This window comes from Bos indicus, chromosome 11 (genome assembly GCF_029378745.1).
Source record: "Bos indicus isolate NIAB-ARS_2022 breed Sahiwal x Tharparkar chromosome 11, NIAB-ARS_B.indTharparkar_mat_pri_1.0, whole genome shotgun sequence".
In the NCBI taxonomy this organism is placed as follows: Eukaryota; Metazoa; Chordata; class Mammalia; order Artiodactyla; family Bovidae; genus Bos; species Bos indicus.
The window spans coordinates 448661-464381 of record NC_091770.1 but is presented as its reverse complement, the minus strand read 5'-3'; the positions used below and the strand labels follow the sequence as shown (position 1 = coordinate 464381).

General features: G+C 48.8%; 2 protein-coding genes across 7 annotated transcripts in view; one reads left to right on the top strand and one right to left on the bottom strand.

Moving 5' to 3' along the window:
- The window catches only part of ANAPC1 (anaphase promoting complex subunit 1), a 108726-nt gene extending 98199 nt beyond the window's left edge, over nucleotides 1-10527 (bottom strand). For 2 of the 6 annotated variants that reach the window (XR_011569175.1, XM_019969609.2), the window contains exon 1: nucleotides 800-1177. The gene's annotated coding sequence lies outside the window, so the exon portion shown is untranslated. Of the gene's footprint in view, nucleotides 1-799; nucleotides 1178-10464 lie in introns of those variants that run through there. The other 4 variants (XM_019969606.2, XM_019969608.2, XR_011569176.1 and 1 more) reach the window with 3 other exon arrangements.
- A 164-nt stretch (nucleotides 10528-10691) lies between these two features.
- The window catches only part of MERTK (MER proto-oncogene, tyrosine kinase), a 137517-nt gene continuing 132487 nt past the window's right edge, over nucleotides 10692-15721 (top strand). Inside the window, exon 1 of the mRNA XM_019969605.2 lies at nucleotides 10692-10977. Within this exon, the coding sequence (XP_019825164.2) occupies nucleotides 10917-10977 (61 nt within the window). The 5' untranslated portion in view covers nucleotides 10692-10916. The remainder of the gene's footprint in view (nucleotides 10978-15721) is intronic.

Genomic DNA, 15721 nt, shown 5'->3' with positions numbered 1-15721 from the left:
GAAACAGTACCTTATAAAACTTACAAGAAAACAACAAAATTCACTTGGTCTGCCTATCAACAGAATAACAAACGTTAAAGAACTGACCGGAGAGTTTATCCTACTTCAGTTTTGCAATTTTGGAACGTTATTCTATTAAAACTTAGAAAATTACAAAACTATTCATTATACAGTTATTTTCACAGTACAATATTTATGTATTATTTACGAGAACATATTTAATACTTTTGCAATCTCAATTTTTTACGTGTTTTTACTTATCAGGGGAGGCAACATAAAGAGCTACAGATGAAAATACTGTATTAAACTGATACGCTATAAATCAAGATATCAGCCTTGCTTAATAGCAATAAAAACTACCCTGCCAGAGGTAACCACAAAGCTGCTTCAAGAGTAAATTCGACTAAATTCAAGTGCACACACAAGACAGTTTGAGCCTCTGCAAAAACGCAGAACTTCCCCGGCCCCTCTAGAGTCAGAAGAATCCATCAGGCTAAGAGCTTGAGCCTCAGAACTTCGTTTAAAGAGGGCAAGGGGCCGACCTAGAAGTTGAGACCCCCATGGAAGCTGAGACCCCTTTCGCGCTGAGCTCAGCAAAGAAGCCGGCGCGGAGCGTAACAGAGAGATGCACGCCGGAAAGCACAGCCCGCAAACTGGGGTCCCCATGGCTCCAGCGCGCGCTCAGGAACCGTCCCGAGCTCCCAGCCCTCCCTATCAGGGAGCGGGTAGGCCTTGGGACGAGTGTTAAGACCACGGGATACGCGATGAGCCACCAGGCGTGGCGGACCGGGGACCACACCTGTGTGACTCGGGACGCGTCAGGCGCGGCGAGCCCCGGCTGCTCTCCGGAGGCAAGGGGACCGAGAGGGCCCAAGAGTAGCGGCGGGGATGGTCACGGTGACTCCTCGGCCACTGCAGCTTCTCATTCCCTCTCCCTCCCCTGTTCCGGAGGAAGACTGGGCAGCAGCTGTGGACAAGACTGCTAACAACAGGAAGGCGTGCGGGAGAACCTCTCACCCGAGACGTTCAAATGGTCGCGTCCATCTTGACTTTCCCGTCGTGCCTCGCGCCGGGGTGGGGCTTCGGCAGGAGCGCGGCGAGCCTGCGGCTGTAGCGCCTGCGCAGTTGCGGGAAGGATGCTTTGGGCTGCCGAAGGCTCTGTGGGTGAAAAATCCGCCTGCAATGCAGGAAACACATGAGAAACGGGTTCGATCCCTGGCTCGGGAAGATCCCTGGAGAAGGAAATGGCAACCCACTCCAGTATTCTTGCCTGGAAAATCTATGGACAGGGAAGTCTGGCAGGCTCCAATCCATGGGGTCGCAAAGAGTCGGATGCTAATGAACGACTAAGCACAGGCACCTTCTGTAGTGTAGCCGCTGTGACCCAAAGCAAGACTACCTCTGCTAGGGTCTGTGCTGGAATAGGACCTTCCTGGTGTCCAGTTCTCCACGTCATGTCAATACGAACCTGACCTGCCTCCTAACTATGAAAAATAAGATTTTCTGGCCAGTTTCCCTCTCCTCTCCTGACCCCCAAATGGGAGGTATATGCCTCCAGGCTTGAGGAAGGGTGGGGAGTCTACTGATTTTACCCTCTACCAATGCACTTTAACCCTTCCGACGTCTGGACCCTTTGAAAAGTTGATGAAAAGTATGGTTGTTCTGCAATTCATGGAGTTTCAAAGAGTTGGACACGACTGAGCAACTGAACTGAACTGAACTGAACTGATGGTTGTTCAAGCATTCAGTCGTATCCAACTTTTTGCAACCCCACGGACTGCAGCACGCCCTGCTTCCGTATCCTTCATCATCTCCTGGAGCTTGCTCAAACTCATGTCCATTGAGTCGGTGATGCCATCCAACCATTTCCTCCTCTGTTATCCCCTTCTCCAGAGGTCCTCAATGAAAACATTGCTCCTAATATCTGAGCTTCACAGAACATCCCCAAGCGATTCATAGGCCCAAGTTAAAAACCTCTGCTTCACCCCTTCCTCCCTGTCTATGGAATTAACTGTAGAATAGCAGGCTTGTGAAAACAACAACTTTCTTGAGCTGTAATCTCACTGTGTGGCATTGCTAGGTTTAAAGGACTAATAGGCCTAAGAAGTTAAGTCACTCGCTCAGTCGTGTCTGACTCTTTGCGACCCCGTGGACTGTAGCCCACCAGGCTCCTCCCTCCATGGGATTCTTCAGGCAAGAATACTGAAGTGGGTTGCCATTTCCTTCTCCAGGGGATCTTCCCGACCCAGGGATCGAACCCAGGTCTCCCGCATTGTGGGAAGATGATTTAACCTCTGAGCCACCGGGGAAGCCCCAATAGGCCTAAGAAATAAAGTTCAAATACTTTATGCAGAAATATAAAGTTGCCTGAAACGTCTGTGCCTTCACTAAAATTCTCTCCTTAGAGTCTCCAGACACACCTTAACCTTGGGGCCTTGGTATATTGGTTCATTCTCATCTCTTTATTTGAAATGTCGACCTTTAGAGTTTAGTTCAAATGCCTTTTTTCAGAAGGCTTTACTCCAACAGGAAGTCTCTGAGTGCCACCATCTGCTATTGTCCCACCTCAACCACCACCATGGCCTGATGCTACATGAGCCCTATTTCCACCAGCCCTGTGGTCCCCACCACCAGTCACAAGGCCTTCTCCCCTGGCTTCACTGTGTCATCAGGCCAAAGTCACACTCCCTGGGGCCCTGGATTCTCCTGCCACTGCCAGACTTGGAGGAAGTGCCTCTTCACAAGGTGTGTGAGTTGTCTTCTGAAGGGGCTAAAGACATAAACCCAAAAACGTAGAGAGCAAATTTAGTGTGTCACCGTTGGTCACTCAGTCGTGTCCAATTCTTTGCAACCCCATAGGCTGTATTCCACCACACTCCTCTGTCCTTGGGATTTCCCAGGCAAGAATACTGGAGTGGGTAACCATTCCCTTCTCCAAGGGATCTTCCCCACCCAGGGATCTAACCCGTGTCTCCTGCACTGCAGGCAGATTCTTCACAGTCTGAGCCACCAGAGAGCAAATTTTGATCAGCAGAAAGAAGGCAGATAGGAACCAAAGAAGTGAACCCCGTCCTTTTCCCTCTGCCAGACTATTCTACAGCGTGGCTTCTCTGCACAGCCTGCCAGGAGACGTCCTTGTGGCCGAGCAGGCATGCCTGCCAAGCAGTCAGCTGAGTTTTTGGCAGTGGCCAATGCAATGCTTCTTATCCGTCCCTGCTCCATTTTCCCTTGCCTTTATTCTCTCTCTTGGGCTAAAGCATCAGCACTCATCAAATTTGCCTCCAGCTCTATTTTTTAGGGAACACAGTCCACAAAGAGTGTCCTATGCTGCTTATTGTCCAGTCTATGAATACAGTCACTGAAAGGATTTACCCAGCTCTTCCCCCTGAGTGTTCCCTTGTCTGCTCATAAATTCTCCTCAAGATTCCTCTCCATGGCCTCAGCCTATGATGTTTTCTCAGGACTAGAGTTTCCTAAAACACAGGACTTTTCATTTAATTTATTTTTGGATGGGAACAGTGCTTTTAAAAAAAAATCAGTTCTTTTAAGGATTTTGTTTGTTTGTTTGCCGCACCACATAGCATGCAGGATCTTAGTTCCCTGATCAGGGATGAACCTGTGCCCCCCAACAGTGAAAGTGCGGAGTCTTAACCACTGGACTGCCAGGGGAGTCTCTAGAGGGACATCTTTAAACACCACCATCCCTTTTCTGAGTCTGACCATTTTACTTCCAGTATGGGTGGCTCATTGCTGTTGTTATTGTTGTTTTTGTTTTGCCTATGGAGTGAATTTTCATGGCAAGGAGTTCCCGAAACCAGAAGAGGAAACACTTTTATTCCGCCATTGTGTTCACAACACTGAACGGTAACTTTTCCTTGTGCCGTTTTGCAATGACTATGGAAGCCATTGTTCCGGGAGGGCCTGGAATTAACCTGAGCTATTCTGCTAAAGTTTCTTCATGGCCCTGGCTCCTGGTCAGGGCATGAAGCCTACTGATTATTCATGTTGATTTGTGGGATCAAGGAGGTTCAGGGAGATTTGTACCAGCTTGTCAGTGCTGTTTATTGAAAACAGTGAGATACAAGGACCTACTTGTCCAACACAAGGAGCTATACCCAATATCTTCTAATGACCTATAACAGAAAAGAATCTGCAAAAGAATACATGTGTGTGGTTTGTGTATAACTGAGTCACTGTGCAGTACATTTGAAACTAACACAACATTGTATATCAACTATAATTTTAAAAAATTGTTTAAATAAAGAACAAAACAATAAACAATGAGTTACAGGATTTGCACATGGTCTCAGTAAGACCCCAGGGCTTTCCTGGTGGCTCAGATGGTAGAGTCTGCCTGCAGTGCGGGAGACCTGGGTTCAATCCCTGGGTTGGAAGATCCCCTGGAGAAGGAAATGGCAACCCACTCCAGTATTCTTGCCTGTAAAATCTCATGGGTGGAGGAGCCTGGCAGGCTATAGTCCATGGGGGTGGCAGAGTCGGACACGACTGAGCGAACATGTCCATGCATCGGTGTGACAGCTAGATGGAGCTGCTGTTGAAGCCAGTTATGCCGTGGGAGTATGCCTAAGGGACCCCGGGCATGTAAAAATCCTCAGCTGAACTTCTCTTTGGGGATCCCTGGTTCCGAGGTGTTCCCAATGGTTCCTGATCCAAAAGAGGGAGTGCATCTGGCCACACATCTTCCAGAAAGGGTGGACAAAGGATCCTGTGCCTGGTCTCTCTGGAATCATTACAGTAAAACAACCATTAACTGTGACGGATATTAACTTAACTGCTGTTGTTTTTTGTGTCCTGTTTCTGTAACAAACTGTAGGAGCTGGATCTGGTGAGTCTTTTTAGCAACTGGATTCCTGTTTAACCACCACTTAGTTATATCAGTGCACTTATGTTCAAGGCAGTATTCCAAATGGATTGTTTCACCTGAAGCATGGTCCCCCAAGAACTTTACACCTATGCCCCAGCATGCTGCTCAGTACACTGACTGGAGGATCTTCCATGCACCACCTACATTGCCCAAGAAACTACCCGAGACTGGTGCTTCCCCTAAGAGGTGGGGTGTTCTGAGTGGACTTTCTTACAGGCACCATGTCAGTTCCTCAGCAAACTTCAAGAACTTGGCCCTTATATGTATTTTCAACATGTTGCTCAACACACGACATGGGGGAGAAGAAGTCAAGGGGCTTAGCCTCTGTCATGCTGCAATGTCATTTATGTATTAATAGTACTGAAACCACTAAGAATTATGACAGGGCTAGCATGAAGGGAGCACCAATGATGCAAATACTGAAATCTTCAAGGAACAAGAGGAGAGACCTAGGGGTCTGTAGTGACCTCAGCAGCCAGGTCTGATGATATGAGACTCAAATCCTGAGACTCTGGAAAGAAGGGCAGAGAATGGTCTTCAGGCATCAAGGACAACCCCACCTCTGGGCTTAGGGGTAAGAGGGATGTGAGTGCAGAAGGCAGGTTCAGCAAAGAAAAGCCAGGGTGCTGTGATGGGAGGACCATGGACTGGCTGCTGGACAAGTGAGAACCAAAGTGGTTCTTGACTGGCATTTGGGTCAATGAGACTGGGGCTTCCTGATGGAGGTAATGTGCATTAGCTCAGTGACACACTCTAGGTGCTCGTCTTATACCTTGATGTGAGCACACGCTTAGTAGATTTTTGTGAAATCATGAGTGAATGAATGCCTCTCTGGCACTGAAACCAGTTTGAGACTGTTTCTCGGCACACCATCATTCACAGAGTATGCCTCCAGCAAGCCAGATCCCTAGATACTGGGCAGTCTCCACCGTGTTAAAGTGAATGGGAGGAGACTAGCTTGAATTGGGGGTCCATGTGGCAGACTGAAGGCAGGAGTGGAAAGTCAGTTACAGGCCCCAGTTGGGGACAAGGCTGAGGGGGTGAGGGGGTCGTCTGTGTAGATGGGTCGGCCGACAGAGGGAGGGTGTGGCTTTAGAGTAGGGCCACTGATCCAGCAAGTCCACTCCTGGGCATAGACCCAGACAAAAGGTAATTCAAAATGATATATGCACGCCTGTGTTCATTGAAGCACTGTTCACAACGGCCAAGACACGGAAACAACCTAAATGTTCTCTGACAGATGAACGGATTGAGAAGCTGTGGTACATACACACACTGCAATATGACTCAGTCATTTAAAAGAATGAAACAATGCCATTTGAGGACCATGGATGGGCCTAGAGATGACCACACTAAGTGAAGCAAGCTGGAAAGAGAAAGACAAATACCATATCATATCACTTATAGGTAGAATCTAAAATCTAAAACAAACGAACATACCTGTGAACAGAAACAAACTCACAGAACAGACTTATGGCTGCCAAGGCGGAGTGAGGGTGGGGGAAGGGAAGGATTGGGAGTTTGGGATTAATAGATACAAATATTGTATATAGGAGATACAAACAACAGAGTCCTACTGTATAGCCCATATTGAACTATATTCAGTATCCTGTGATAAGCTATAATGGAAAAGAATATGAAAGAGAATATATATGTGCATAATTGAGTCACTTTACAGCAAAAATGAAGACAATTTTGCAAATCAACTATATTTTAATAAAACAAACAAACAAATACACTAGGGCCGTCTTTACATTTTTCATGTGCAGTTTGGCCTGCTCCCCTGAGGACCTCAGTTGTTAGTCTTGTACCTCATTGCTGATATCCTGAACATGCTTGATGACCAGACTGTTCACAGTGCCACTTAATGTAAGACACAGCCCTTCTACACTTGACTCAGCAGGAGCTGTCTTCCCCGGCCCCTGGATGAACACTGCTATGGGCCATGTTCTTTCTTACATAATAAAAGTAGGGGCTCCACCTTGCAATGTGCAGAGCCCCACCAGATATAGGAGAGAGTGTGGACACTGGAGTATGAGTTCCAGGTTGGTGTCACCCTGCTAAAGTTGCACAAAGGTAGCCTTTTGGGCTACATCCTATAAGGATGAAAATAGTTGTATAATATGGGATCTATTTTTTAAAAAACTAACATTTCCCATCACATATCTTTATAATTAGGACATTAACATTCAATAACATTCAGAGGCATGGCAAGTATAAAATTAAAATGGTAGAATCAGAACTTCCCTGGTGGTTCAGTGGTTAAGATACTGTGTTCCCACTGCCACAGAGAAGGTGATGGCAACCCACTCCAGCACTCTTGCCTGGAAAATCCCATGGACGGAGGAGCCTGGTAGGCTGCAGTCCATGGGGTAGCGACAAGTTGGACATGACTGAGCAACTTCACTTTCACTTTTCACTTTGATGCACTGGAGAAGGAAATGGCAACCCACTCCAGTGTTCTTGCCTGGAGAATCCCAGGGATGGCGGAGCCTGGTGGGCTGCCGTCTATGGGGTCGCACAGAGTCAGACACGACTGAAGCGACTTAGCAGCAGCAGCAGCAGCTCCCACTGCAGGAGGCATGAGCTCAGTCTGCTTGGGGAACTAAGATCCTGCATGCCACGTGGCACAGCAAAAAAATTAGAAAAAAAAAAATATGATAGTCAGTAACCTACATTTTAGCTAGTGTTGATGTCTGTGGAAGTTTTAAAACAACTCCTCTGACACTTCCATCATCAAGAGGTGGGGGTTATGGCTCTTTCCCAGGAGGGTGGGGTTGTGACTGTATCCACCATCCACCCAGAGAGTCTGGCTTAGTGGAGTCAGGTGACCTCTGAGGCTAGGTTTTGAAAGGCTATGCAGCTCCTATCTTGGTCACTGGAAGGAATGGTCACTCTTGGAGCCTAGAGTTTCCTTGTAGGACTTCCAACTACACCTAGGCCATCGTAGGGAAGCCTCATTTAGATGGTCTGATCTGCAGCCCTGGACTTTAGAGTCATTGCAGTGTAAGTACCCGCTATGTGAGGATCAGGGATTGACCAACTTCTGTAAAGGGCCAGATCACGTGGCCTTGTGGCCTCTGATCTCTGTCGCAGCTATTTGACTCTGCTGTGACAGCACAGGAGCAGCCATGAATAACACACACTGCATGGCTGTGTTCCAATAATCCTGATTTGCAAACACAGGCAAGAGGCCCACCAGCTATAGTTTGCTGATCCCTGTTCCAGATGTTTCTAGTCCGCAGTCATTGAACCCAATATTTCAGCAGAGATGGAAGAGGTAAGACAACCCATCTTCTTTGTACCCTGTCTAAATCTCTTACCCACACAATCTGTGAATCTAACACAGCAGCTGTGATTTACCCATGCTGTGTCTGGGGTGGTATATCACACAGGAATAGATAACTAGACAGTTTTATACTAGGTAAGCCTACTCATCAACAGTGTATTAAAAAGCAAAGTCATCACTCAGCCAACAAAGGTCCATATAGTCAGACCTATGGTTTTTCCAGGAGTCATGTATAAATGTGAGAGGTGGACCATAAAGAAGGCTGAGCGCCAAAGAATTGATACTTTCAAATTGTGGTGATGGAGAAGACTCTTGAGAGTCCCTTGGACTGTAAGGAGATGAAACCCATCAATCCTAAAGGAAATCAACCCTGAATATTCATTGGAATGATGGATGCTGAAGCTGAAGCTCTAATAGCTTGGCCACCTGATGTGAAGAGCCAACTCATTGGAAAAGACCCTGATGCTAAGAAAGACTGAAGGCAAGAGGAGAAGAGAGTGGCAGAGGATGAGATGGTTGGATGGCATCACCAACTCAATGGACATAAGTCTGAGCAAACTCCATGAGATAGTGAAGGACAGGGAAGTCTGGCATGCTGCAGTCCATGGGGTTGCAAAGAGTTAGACCTGGCTTAGCGACTGAACAACAACAAAAGCCTCGTCAAGAATGTGAGGCATAGCAAAGACTTGAAGGCGGAGAATTAACTAAGAGGGTGTGAGTTTATCAGAAGAGCATTCCAAGCAGAGGAAACAGTTGGTGCAAAACCCTGGGATGGAAGAGAGTCTGGTGTATATGAGCAGCAGCAAGAACACCGCAGGAGAACAGGGGTCTGCTGAGATGCCCTGGCAACCCTGCACATCTCCATGTAGGTGTGCAGGTGAGGCTTGACTCAATTCTACCCAGGTCTTGGGAAACTGTCCCATGATTCCTCCTGGGGCAGGGGGAGGTGAGGCTGGTGAGCAGAGGTTGGAGGCATTTTCATATCCCTATCTCACAGCCCGCCTGTTTCTCTTCCTTCTCCAGACTTTCAGCTGGGCATGTGAGTGAGTTTCCACCCCTCCTCACCAGGCCCCCCTCCCCGCACCCAACAACACAGCAGCAGTCACCTGTGAAAATCAATGAAACTGCTCGGCTGTACTTTAGAGTTGGCTGCTCATCAGGGAAGCTACCCACTGCTCATGTCCACCCCTCTGGCTGGGTGTCATCCTATGGGACTAGGGATGCCAGTAGCTGACATCATGCTGATTTTGCTGTCAGTTAAGTAACAATGGATCTAAATCCATTTGGACTGGTTGCCTCCTTACAGCCAAATCTAGCCCACTTGACCAGCCCGACTGGGGTCAGGGACTCTGGACCAGAAAGCAGCATAAATGGAAGTGGAGTAAGGAGATGAGGTCAGAGAGGAGAGGGGATCAGGTCATGTATTCCCCTGTAGGCCACAAGGCAGGACTCTGGCTTTCATGCAGAGAGAAAGTGGGAATCACTGTCCGGTTTTTAGCAGAGGAATGGCATTATTGATTCATGTTGTCAAAGGATCTCATTAAAATACATTAATTCTAAAGATGTTGCCTTAAAGATAGTATGTATGCGTGTGTGTGGGTGCATGCTGAGTTGCTTCAGCCGCGTCCGACTCTGTGTGACCCTAAGCGACCCCATGGACTGTAACCTGCCAGGCTTCTCTGTCCATGGGGATTCTCCAGGCAAGAATACAACCCATACAAGGGTGTGGGTTGCCATGCCCGCCTCCGGGAGATCTTCCCCACCCGGGGATCGAACTCATGTCTCTTACCTCTCCTGCACTGGCACCACCGGTATGCGTGCATATCTATATATAAAATGTTAAGTTATCCTTTCAGTTATTAGTACAAGTGGCTGACATTTCTTTCACGGTTAACTTTCTCTGCGACTGCCCTCTTGGCCCCGCCACACTTTTTTCGCTGGGGGGTGGGGGTGGGGGGGCGCCTCTTCCCACTTCGTAGGTGTTCATCGCCCTCCACGAGCATCTCCTCTCTTGGACTCCACAAGGGGGCACAGCAAAACGTTCGTCCCGGGAGGCGGTGAGCTCTGAGACTCCAGGACTGCCTCACACCTTCGGCCCGGGAAGGCGCTCGGCCGGGAGCGCAGCCAAGGTGGCCTCTGCCTCTGGGAGAGTTGCTGCCTGGGTTTTATGTCTGCTGAGCCGCGATTGCGGGACTGCCTCAGCCTCCAAGCCGCAGGCACCTTGTCTTAAGTCTGCTGGCAGCCTCGGGCACCCTACGCTCCTCCCCAACTTACTCTCTGTCCCTCCTACCTGCACTCGTCGGACATCTGGATCCCCGGGAGGCCGGGGGCACTTTCTCCTCCCCAGACCTCCAGTCACTCCTCCACTTTACGGTCCTCACCTCCCTCCCCTAGCTTTCAACCCCCGCCCCCGCGCCCAGGCTCAACCCCACCCCGCGGCCCGCCCCTCTCCGCCCCTTGGGTCCGGCCCCCTTTCCACCCCCTCCGCCGCCCGCCTCTCCCCGCCGCCTTCCCGCCCCCTCCCCTCCCCGACTGGCTGGGTCGGCTCAGACTCGGCCCCCCGTCCGCCCCGCTCCGGCTCTCGGCGCCTTCGACCGCGGCTCCGCTCTGCGCCTTCGGAGCGGGTTGCTGGGGTCTCCGGGACTGGGCTGTTTTCGCTCGCTCTAGGCCGGCGACGCGGCAGGTTCCGGACGTCCATCTATCCGTCGGTCCGAAGAGACTTTTCAGACCTGCGATCTCGGTATGGGGCGGGCTGTGCTGCTGTTCCTGCCGTGGCTCTTCCTCTCCGCGCTCTGGACGCGAGGTGAGTGCAAGGGGCTGGGGATTCGCCCAGAGCCTGGGAGCTCCAAGGAGGGAGCGCGCCAATCGGGGCGCACCCGGCTGCTGGCAAGCTTGCAGACCCCTCCCCCCGCCCCAGAGGGGCCAGGTGCTGAGGTGCAGGGCTCCCGCGTACCCACCGTCCTGGCATCCTGGCTGGGTAGTGGGCGCGCGTCCCGGCGGAGCCGGGGAGGAGCGGGCGCCGAGGGCCCACAGCGACCGCGGAGAGGGAAACCGAGCTCGGCCGGTTGCGCTGCAAGTCCTAAAATTTTCGGCGGAGGGAAATGCGCCACAAAAACTTTTCACTGGAAGTGGCTGTGTGGTTGGACCCCAGTTGCTGGCGGGAGTTCTGGGAGCCGCAGGCAGACCCCATCTCCACTCTGGGGGACTAGAGACCCGCAGGCTGCGGGAGTTGAGGTCGCAGTCCCGGTGCAGCGATGCACCAAGGCCAAAGCGTGATCGGGAGGGACTAGTCGGGCTGCCCCCCCGAACCCCCGGGCCTTCAGGGGCTACTTTAGCAGCGACGCCCTGTGAGTGGGTGGGGGGCCAGAAAAAGAGGACGCGCTGTTTTTACCCCTATTATTGCTGAACAGGATCTAACGTGCTTGGTCAGCGTCTAGGCGTATTACCTCTGCGCTGCTGCTGCTGCTGCTGCTAAGTCACTTCAGTCGTGTCCTACTCTGTGAGACCCCATGGCCTGCAGCCTACCAGGCTCCTCCGTCCATGGGATTTTCCAGGCAAGAGTACTGGAGTGGGGTGCCATTGCCTTCTCCGTCTGCACTGCTAGGCATTCCAACATAAGATACTGGATTGGTAAGTGGAGGCACAGGAAGGCAGGTTTCATGGTTCCATTCTGTATCCGCAGTTTGTTCGGAGGGTCGCTGATTAACGAACGGGTTAGAAGTTTAACCTCTGAAGTATTTCTTAAGGAAGCTGGAAGAAACTTAACCAGGCTTTATGCTGAAGGCAATGGTACCCCACTCCAGTACTCTTGCCTGGAAAATCCCATGGACAGAGCTCCTGGAAGGCTGCAGTCCATGGGGTCGCTGAGGGTCGGACACGACTGAACGACTTCATTTTCACTTTTCACTTTTCATGCATTGGAGAAGGAAATGGCAACCCACTCCAGTGTTCTTGCCTGGAGAATCGCAGGGATGGAGGAGCCTGGTGGGCTGCCGTCTATGGGGTCGCACAGAGTCGGACATGACTGAAGTGACTTAGCAGCAGCAGCAGCAGCATGCTGAATAAACACACATCAAGCATTTTTCCTTAGCTTAAAGGTTTAGCTTTTATATAAACCTATTGTGGTCAAAGGTGTTTTTGAAGAGTACCTGACAACTTCAATTATACTTAAGCAGTTTACTTCAGAATTTTTCCTGTGAGAATTTCATTGGAAAGCTCAGTTGCTCAAATCAGAAATTCTTAAGCAGCTGCAACCTCTTTCTACACATTAAATTACACATACAATTTATAATTTGAGGCAATGTAGCAATTTGAAGCAAACATCCAGAGAGTAAACCAAGCAAAGAATGAAAACAATTCTATTCTTTACCCCAGCCACCCCCCCAAACCCTCAGAAATTCCTCAGCATTTCTGCTAGATCCATTTTTCATAATCTGTTATATTTTGCTACCAGGGAAGGCTGGCCATAAATAGTCTTGGATGTAGTGAATGTGGTGAAAATTATGGGAAAAGTAACAGAAGCAGTAGTTTTGGGGAAGATGTTTTTTAAATGGAGTGTTTTTCTTTTTCTACGTTTTTTAAAGCATTAATAATAATAATAAACCCTCTGTAGCTGATAATTACTTTAAGCAGATAATCTTAAAAGTCTGTTAAAATCCACCCAACTGGAAGAATGAGAAGTTTCTGCAGTTTTTCTTCTCCTACCTTTTGTTTTTTAATCTTGAATTTACCTGTGAGATGTCTGACAGTGTTTCATTTTGTGAAAAGTTCAAAGAATGGGATTCTCACTGGCTGAATGAGAGCGGACCTGTTGGCTCAGATGGTAAAGAATTTGCCCACAGTGTGGGAGAGCTAGGTTCGATGCCCTGGGTCAGGAAGATCCCCTGGAGAAAGGTATGGCTATCCACTCCAGTATTCTTGCCTGAAGAGTTCCATTGACAGAGGAGCATGGCGGGCTGCAGTCCATGTGGCTGCAAAGAGTCGGACATGATTGAGTAACTAACACTTTTCCACACTCAAGGGTGCCGAAGATGGAAATTGGATTCCTTGTCTAGTTTTAGGATTTTCGTACTGCATGTTGTGGCTCTAAGTGGTTTACTCACCAGACAGCAGAGCCAGGAGAGACAGATTATGAATGTGTGCATAGACTCTACACTGTAGGGGAATGGATAATTACAATTTACACATCACTTTAACCCTGAAATCTTCCCTTCTCCTTACCCCCACCCCGTACCCACAAACACCCTCCCACAAAGATAAACACACAGAACTGAAACTGCTGAACCAGGGGCATTTCTGGGCTCTCCAGTCCTTTCTGTTCCGTCTCTGATGGGGGTGCCAATGAGCAACAAATCAGCAAAGGGTAGCTCTAGAGGCCCAGGAGAAGCTGGAGGATGAAAATACAGAAGTGGATCTTGCTATGATTTATGGTGGTATTTGCAGGGCAGCAATGGAGACAGAGACACAGAGAACAGACTTGTGGCCCAGGGCTGGGGGGAGGCCCGAGAGGATGAGATGAATGGACAGAGGAGCATGGAGGCACACACACTACCACATGTGAAACAGAGAGCCAGTGGGAATTTGCTCTATGACTCAGGGAGCTCAAACTGGGGCTTTGTGACAACCTAGAGGGGTGCGATGGGGTGGGAGGGAGGGAGGTTCAAGAGGGAGCAGAGACATGTATACCAGTGGCTAATTCATGTTGATGTATGGCAAAAATCAAACCAATATTGTAAAGCAACTATCCTTCAATTTAAAATAAGTTTTAAAAAATGCAGAAGTGGATAAAATGAAGGCATTACAAGGACCTAACCAGTGATGAGGCTATGCTTGCCCTTAATGAAACCCTTAGAACTAATTGGGCTTTTTTTCTTTTAATCTCACTTTTTTCTTTTTTTCATTACTTATTTGGCTTCATCAAGTCTTAGTTTCGGCATTCGGGATCTTTGTTGCATCACGCAGGATCTTTCGTTGCAGCATATGGACTCTCTAGTTGGGGTCCAGGCTTAGTTGCTGGGAGGCCTGTGGGATCTTAGTTAACCGACCAGGGACCGAACCCAAGTCCCCTGCCTTGCAAGGTGGATATCACTGGACCAGCAGGGAAGTCCTTCAGTTCAGTTCAGTTCAGTCGCTCAGTCGTGTCCGACTCTTCCCAAACCCATGATTCGCAGCATGCCAGGCTTCTCTGTCCATCACCAACTCCCGGAGTTCACTCAGACTCACGTCCATCGAGTCAGTGATGCCATCCAGCCATCTCATCCTCTGTCGTCCCCTTCTCCTCCTGCCCTCAATCCCTCGCAGCATCAGAGTCTTTTCCAATGAGTCAACTCTTCGCATGAGGTGGCCAAAGTACTGGAGTTTCAGCTTTAGCATCATTCCTTCCAAAGAAATCCCAGGGCTGATCTCCTTCAAAATGGACTGGTTGGATCTCCTTGCAGTCCAAGGGACTCTCAGGAGTCTTCTCCAACACCACAGTTCAAAAGCATCAATTCTTCAGCACTCAGAGCAAAGATGGGCTCGATAAAGGACAGAAATGGTATGGACCTAACAGAAGCAGAAGATATCAAGAAGAGGTGGCAAGAATACACAGAAGAACTGTACAAAAAAGATCTTCATGACCCAGATAATCATGATGCTGTGATCACTGACCTAGAGCCAGACATCCTGGAATGTGAAGTCAAGTGAACTTTAGAAAGCATCACTACAAACAAAGCTAGTGGAGGTGATGGAATTCCAGTTGAGCTATTTCAAATCCTGAAAGATGATGCTGTGAAAGTGCTGCACTCAATATGCCAGCACATTTGGAAAACTTAGCAGTGGCCACAGGACTGGAAAAGGTGAGTTTTCATTCCGATCCCAAAGAAAGGCAATGCCAAAGAATGCTCAAACTACCGCACAATTGCACTCATCTCACTGCTAGTAAAGTAATGCTCAAAATTCTCCAAGCCACACTTCAGCAATATGTGAACCGTGAACTTCCTGATGTTCAAGCTCGTTTTAGAAAAGGCAGAGGAACCAGAGATCAAATTGCCAACATCCGCTGGATCATGGAAAAAGCAAGAGAGTTCCAGAAAAACATCTATTTCTGCTTTATTGACTATGCCAAAGCCTTTGACTGTGTGGATCACAAGAAACTGTGGAAAATTCTGAAAGAGATGGCAATACCAGACCACCTGACCTGCCTCTTGAGAAATCTGTATGCAGGTCAGGAAGCAACAGTTAGAACTGGACATGGAACAATAGACTGGGTCCAAATAGGAAAAGGAGTACATCAAGGCTGTATATTGTCACCCTGCTTATTTAACTTCTGTGCAGAGTACATCATGAGAAACGCTGGACTGGAAGAAACACAAGCTGGAATCAAGATTGCCAGGAGAAATATCAATAACCTCAGCTATGCAGATGACACCACCCTTATGGCAGAAAGTGAAGAGGAACTCAAAAGCCTCTTGAAGAAAGTGAAAGTGGAGAGTGAAAAAGTTGGCTTAAAGCTCAACATTCAGAAAACAAAGATCATGGCATCCGGTCCCATCACTTCATGGGAAATA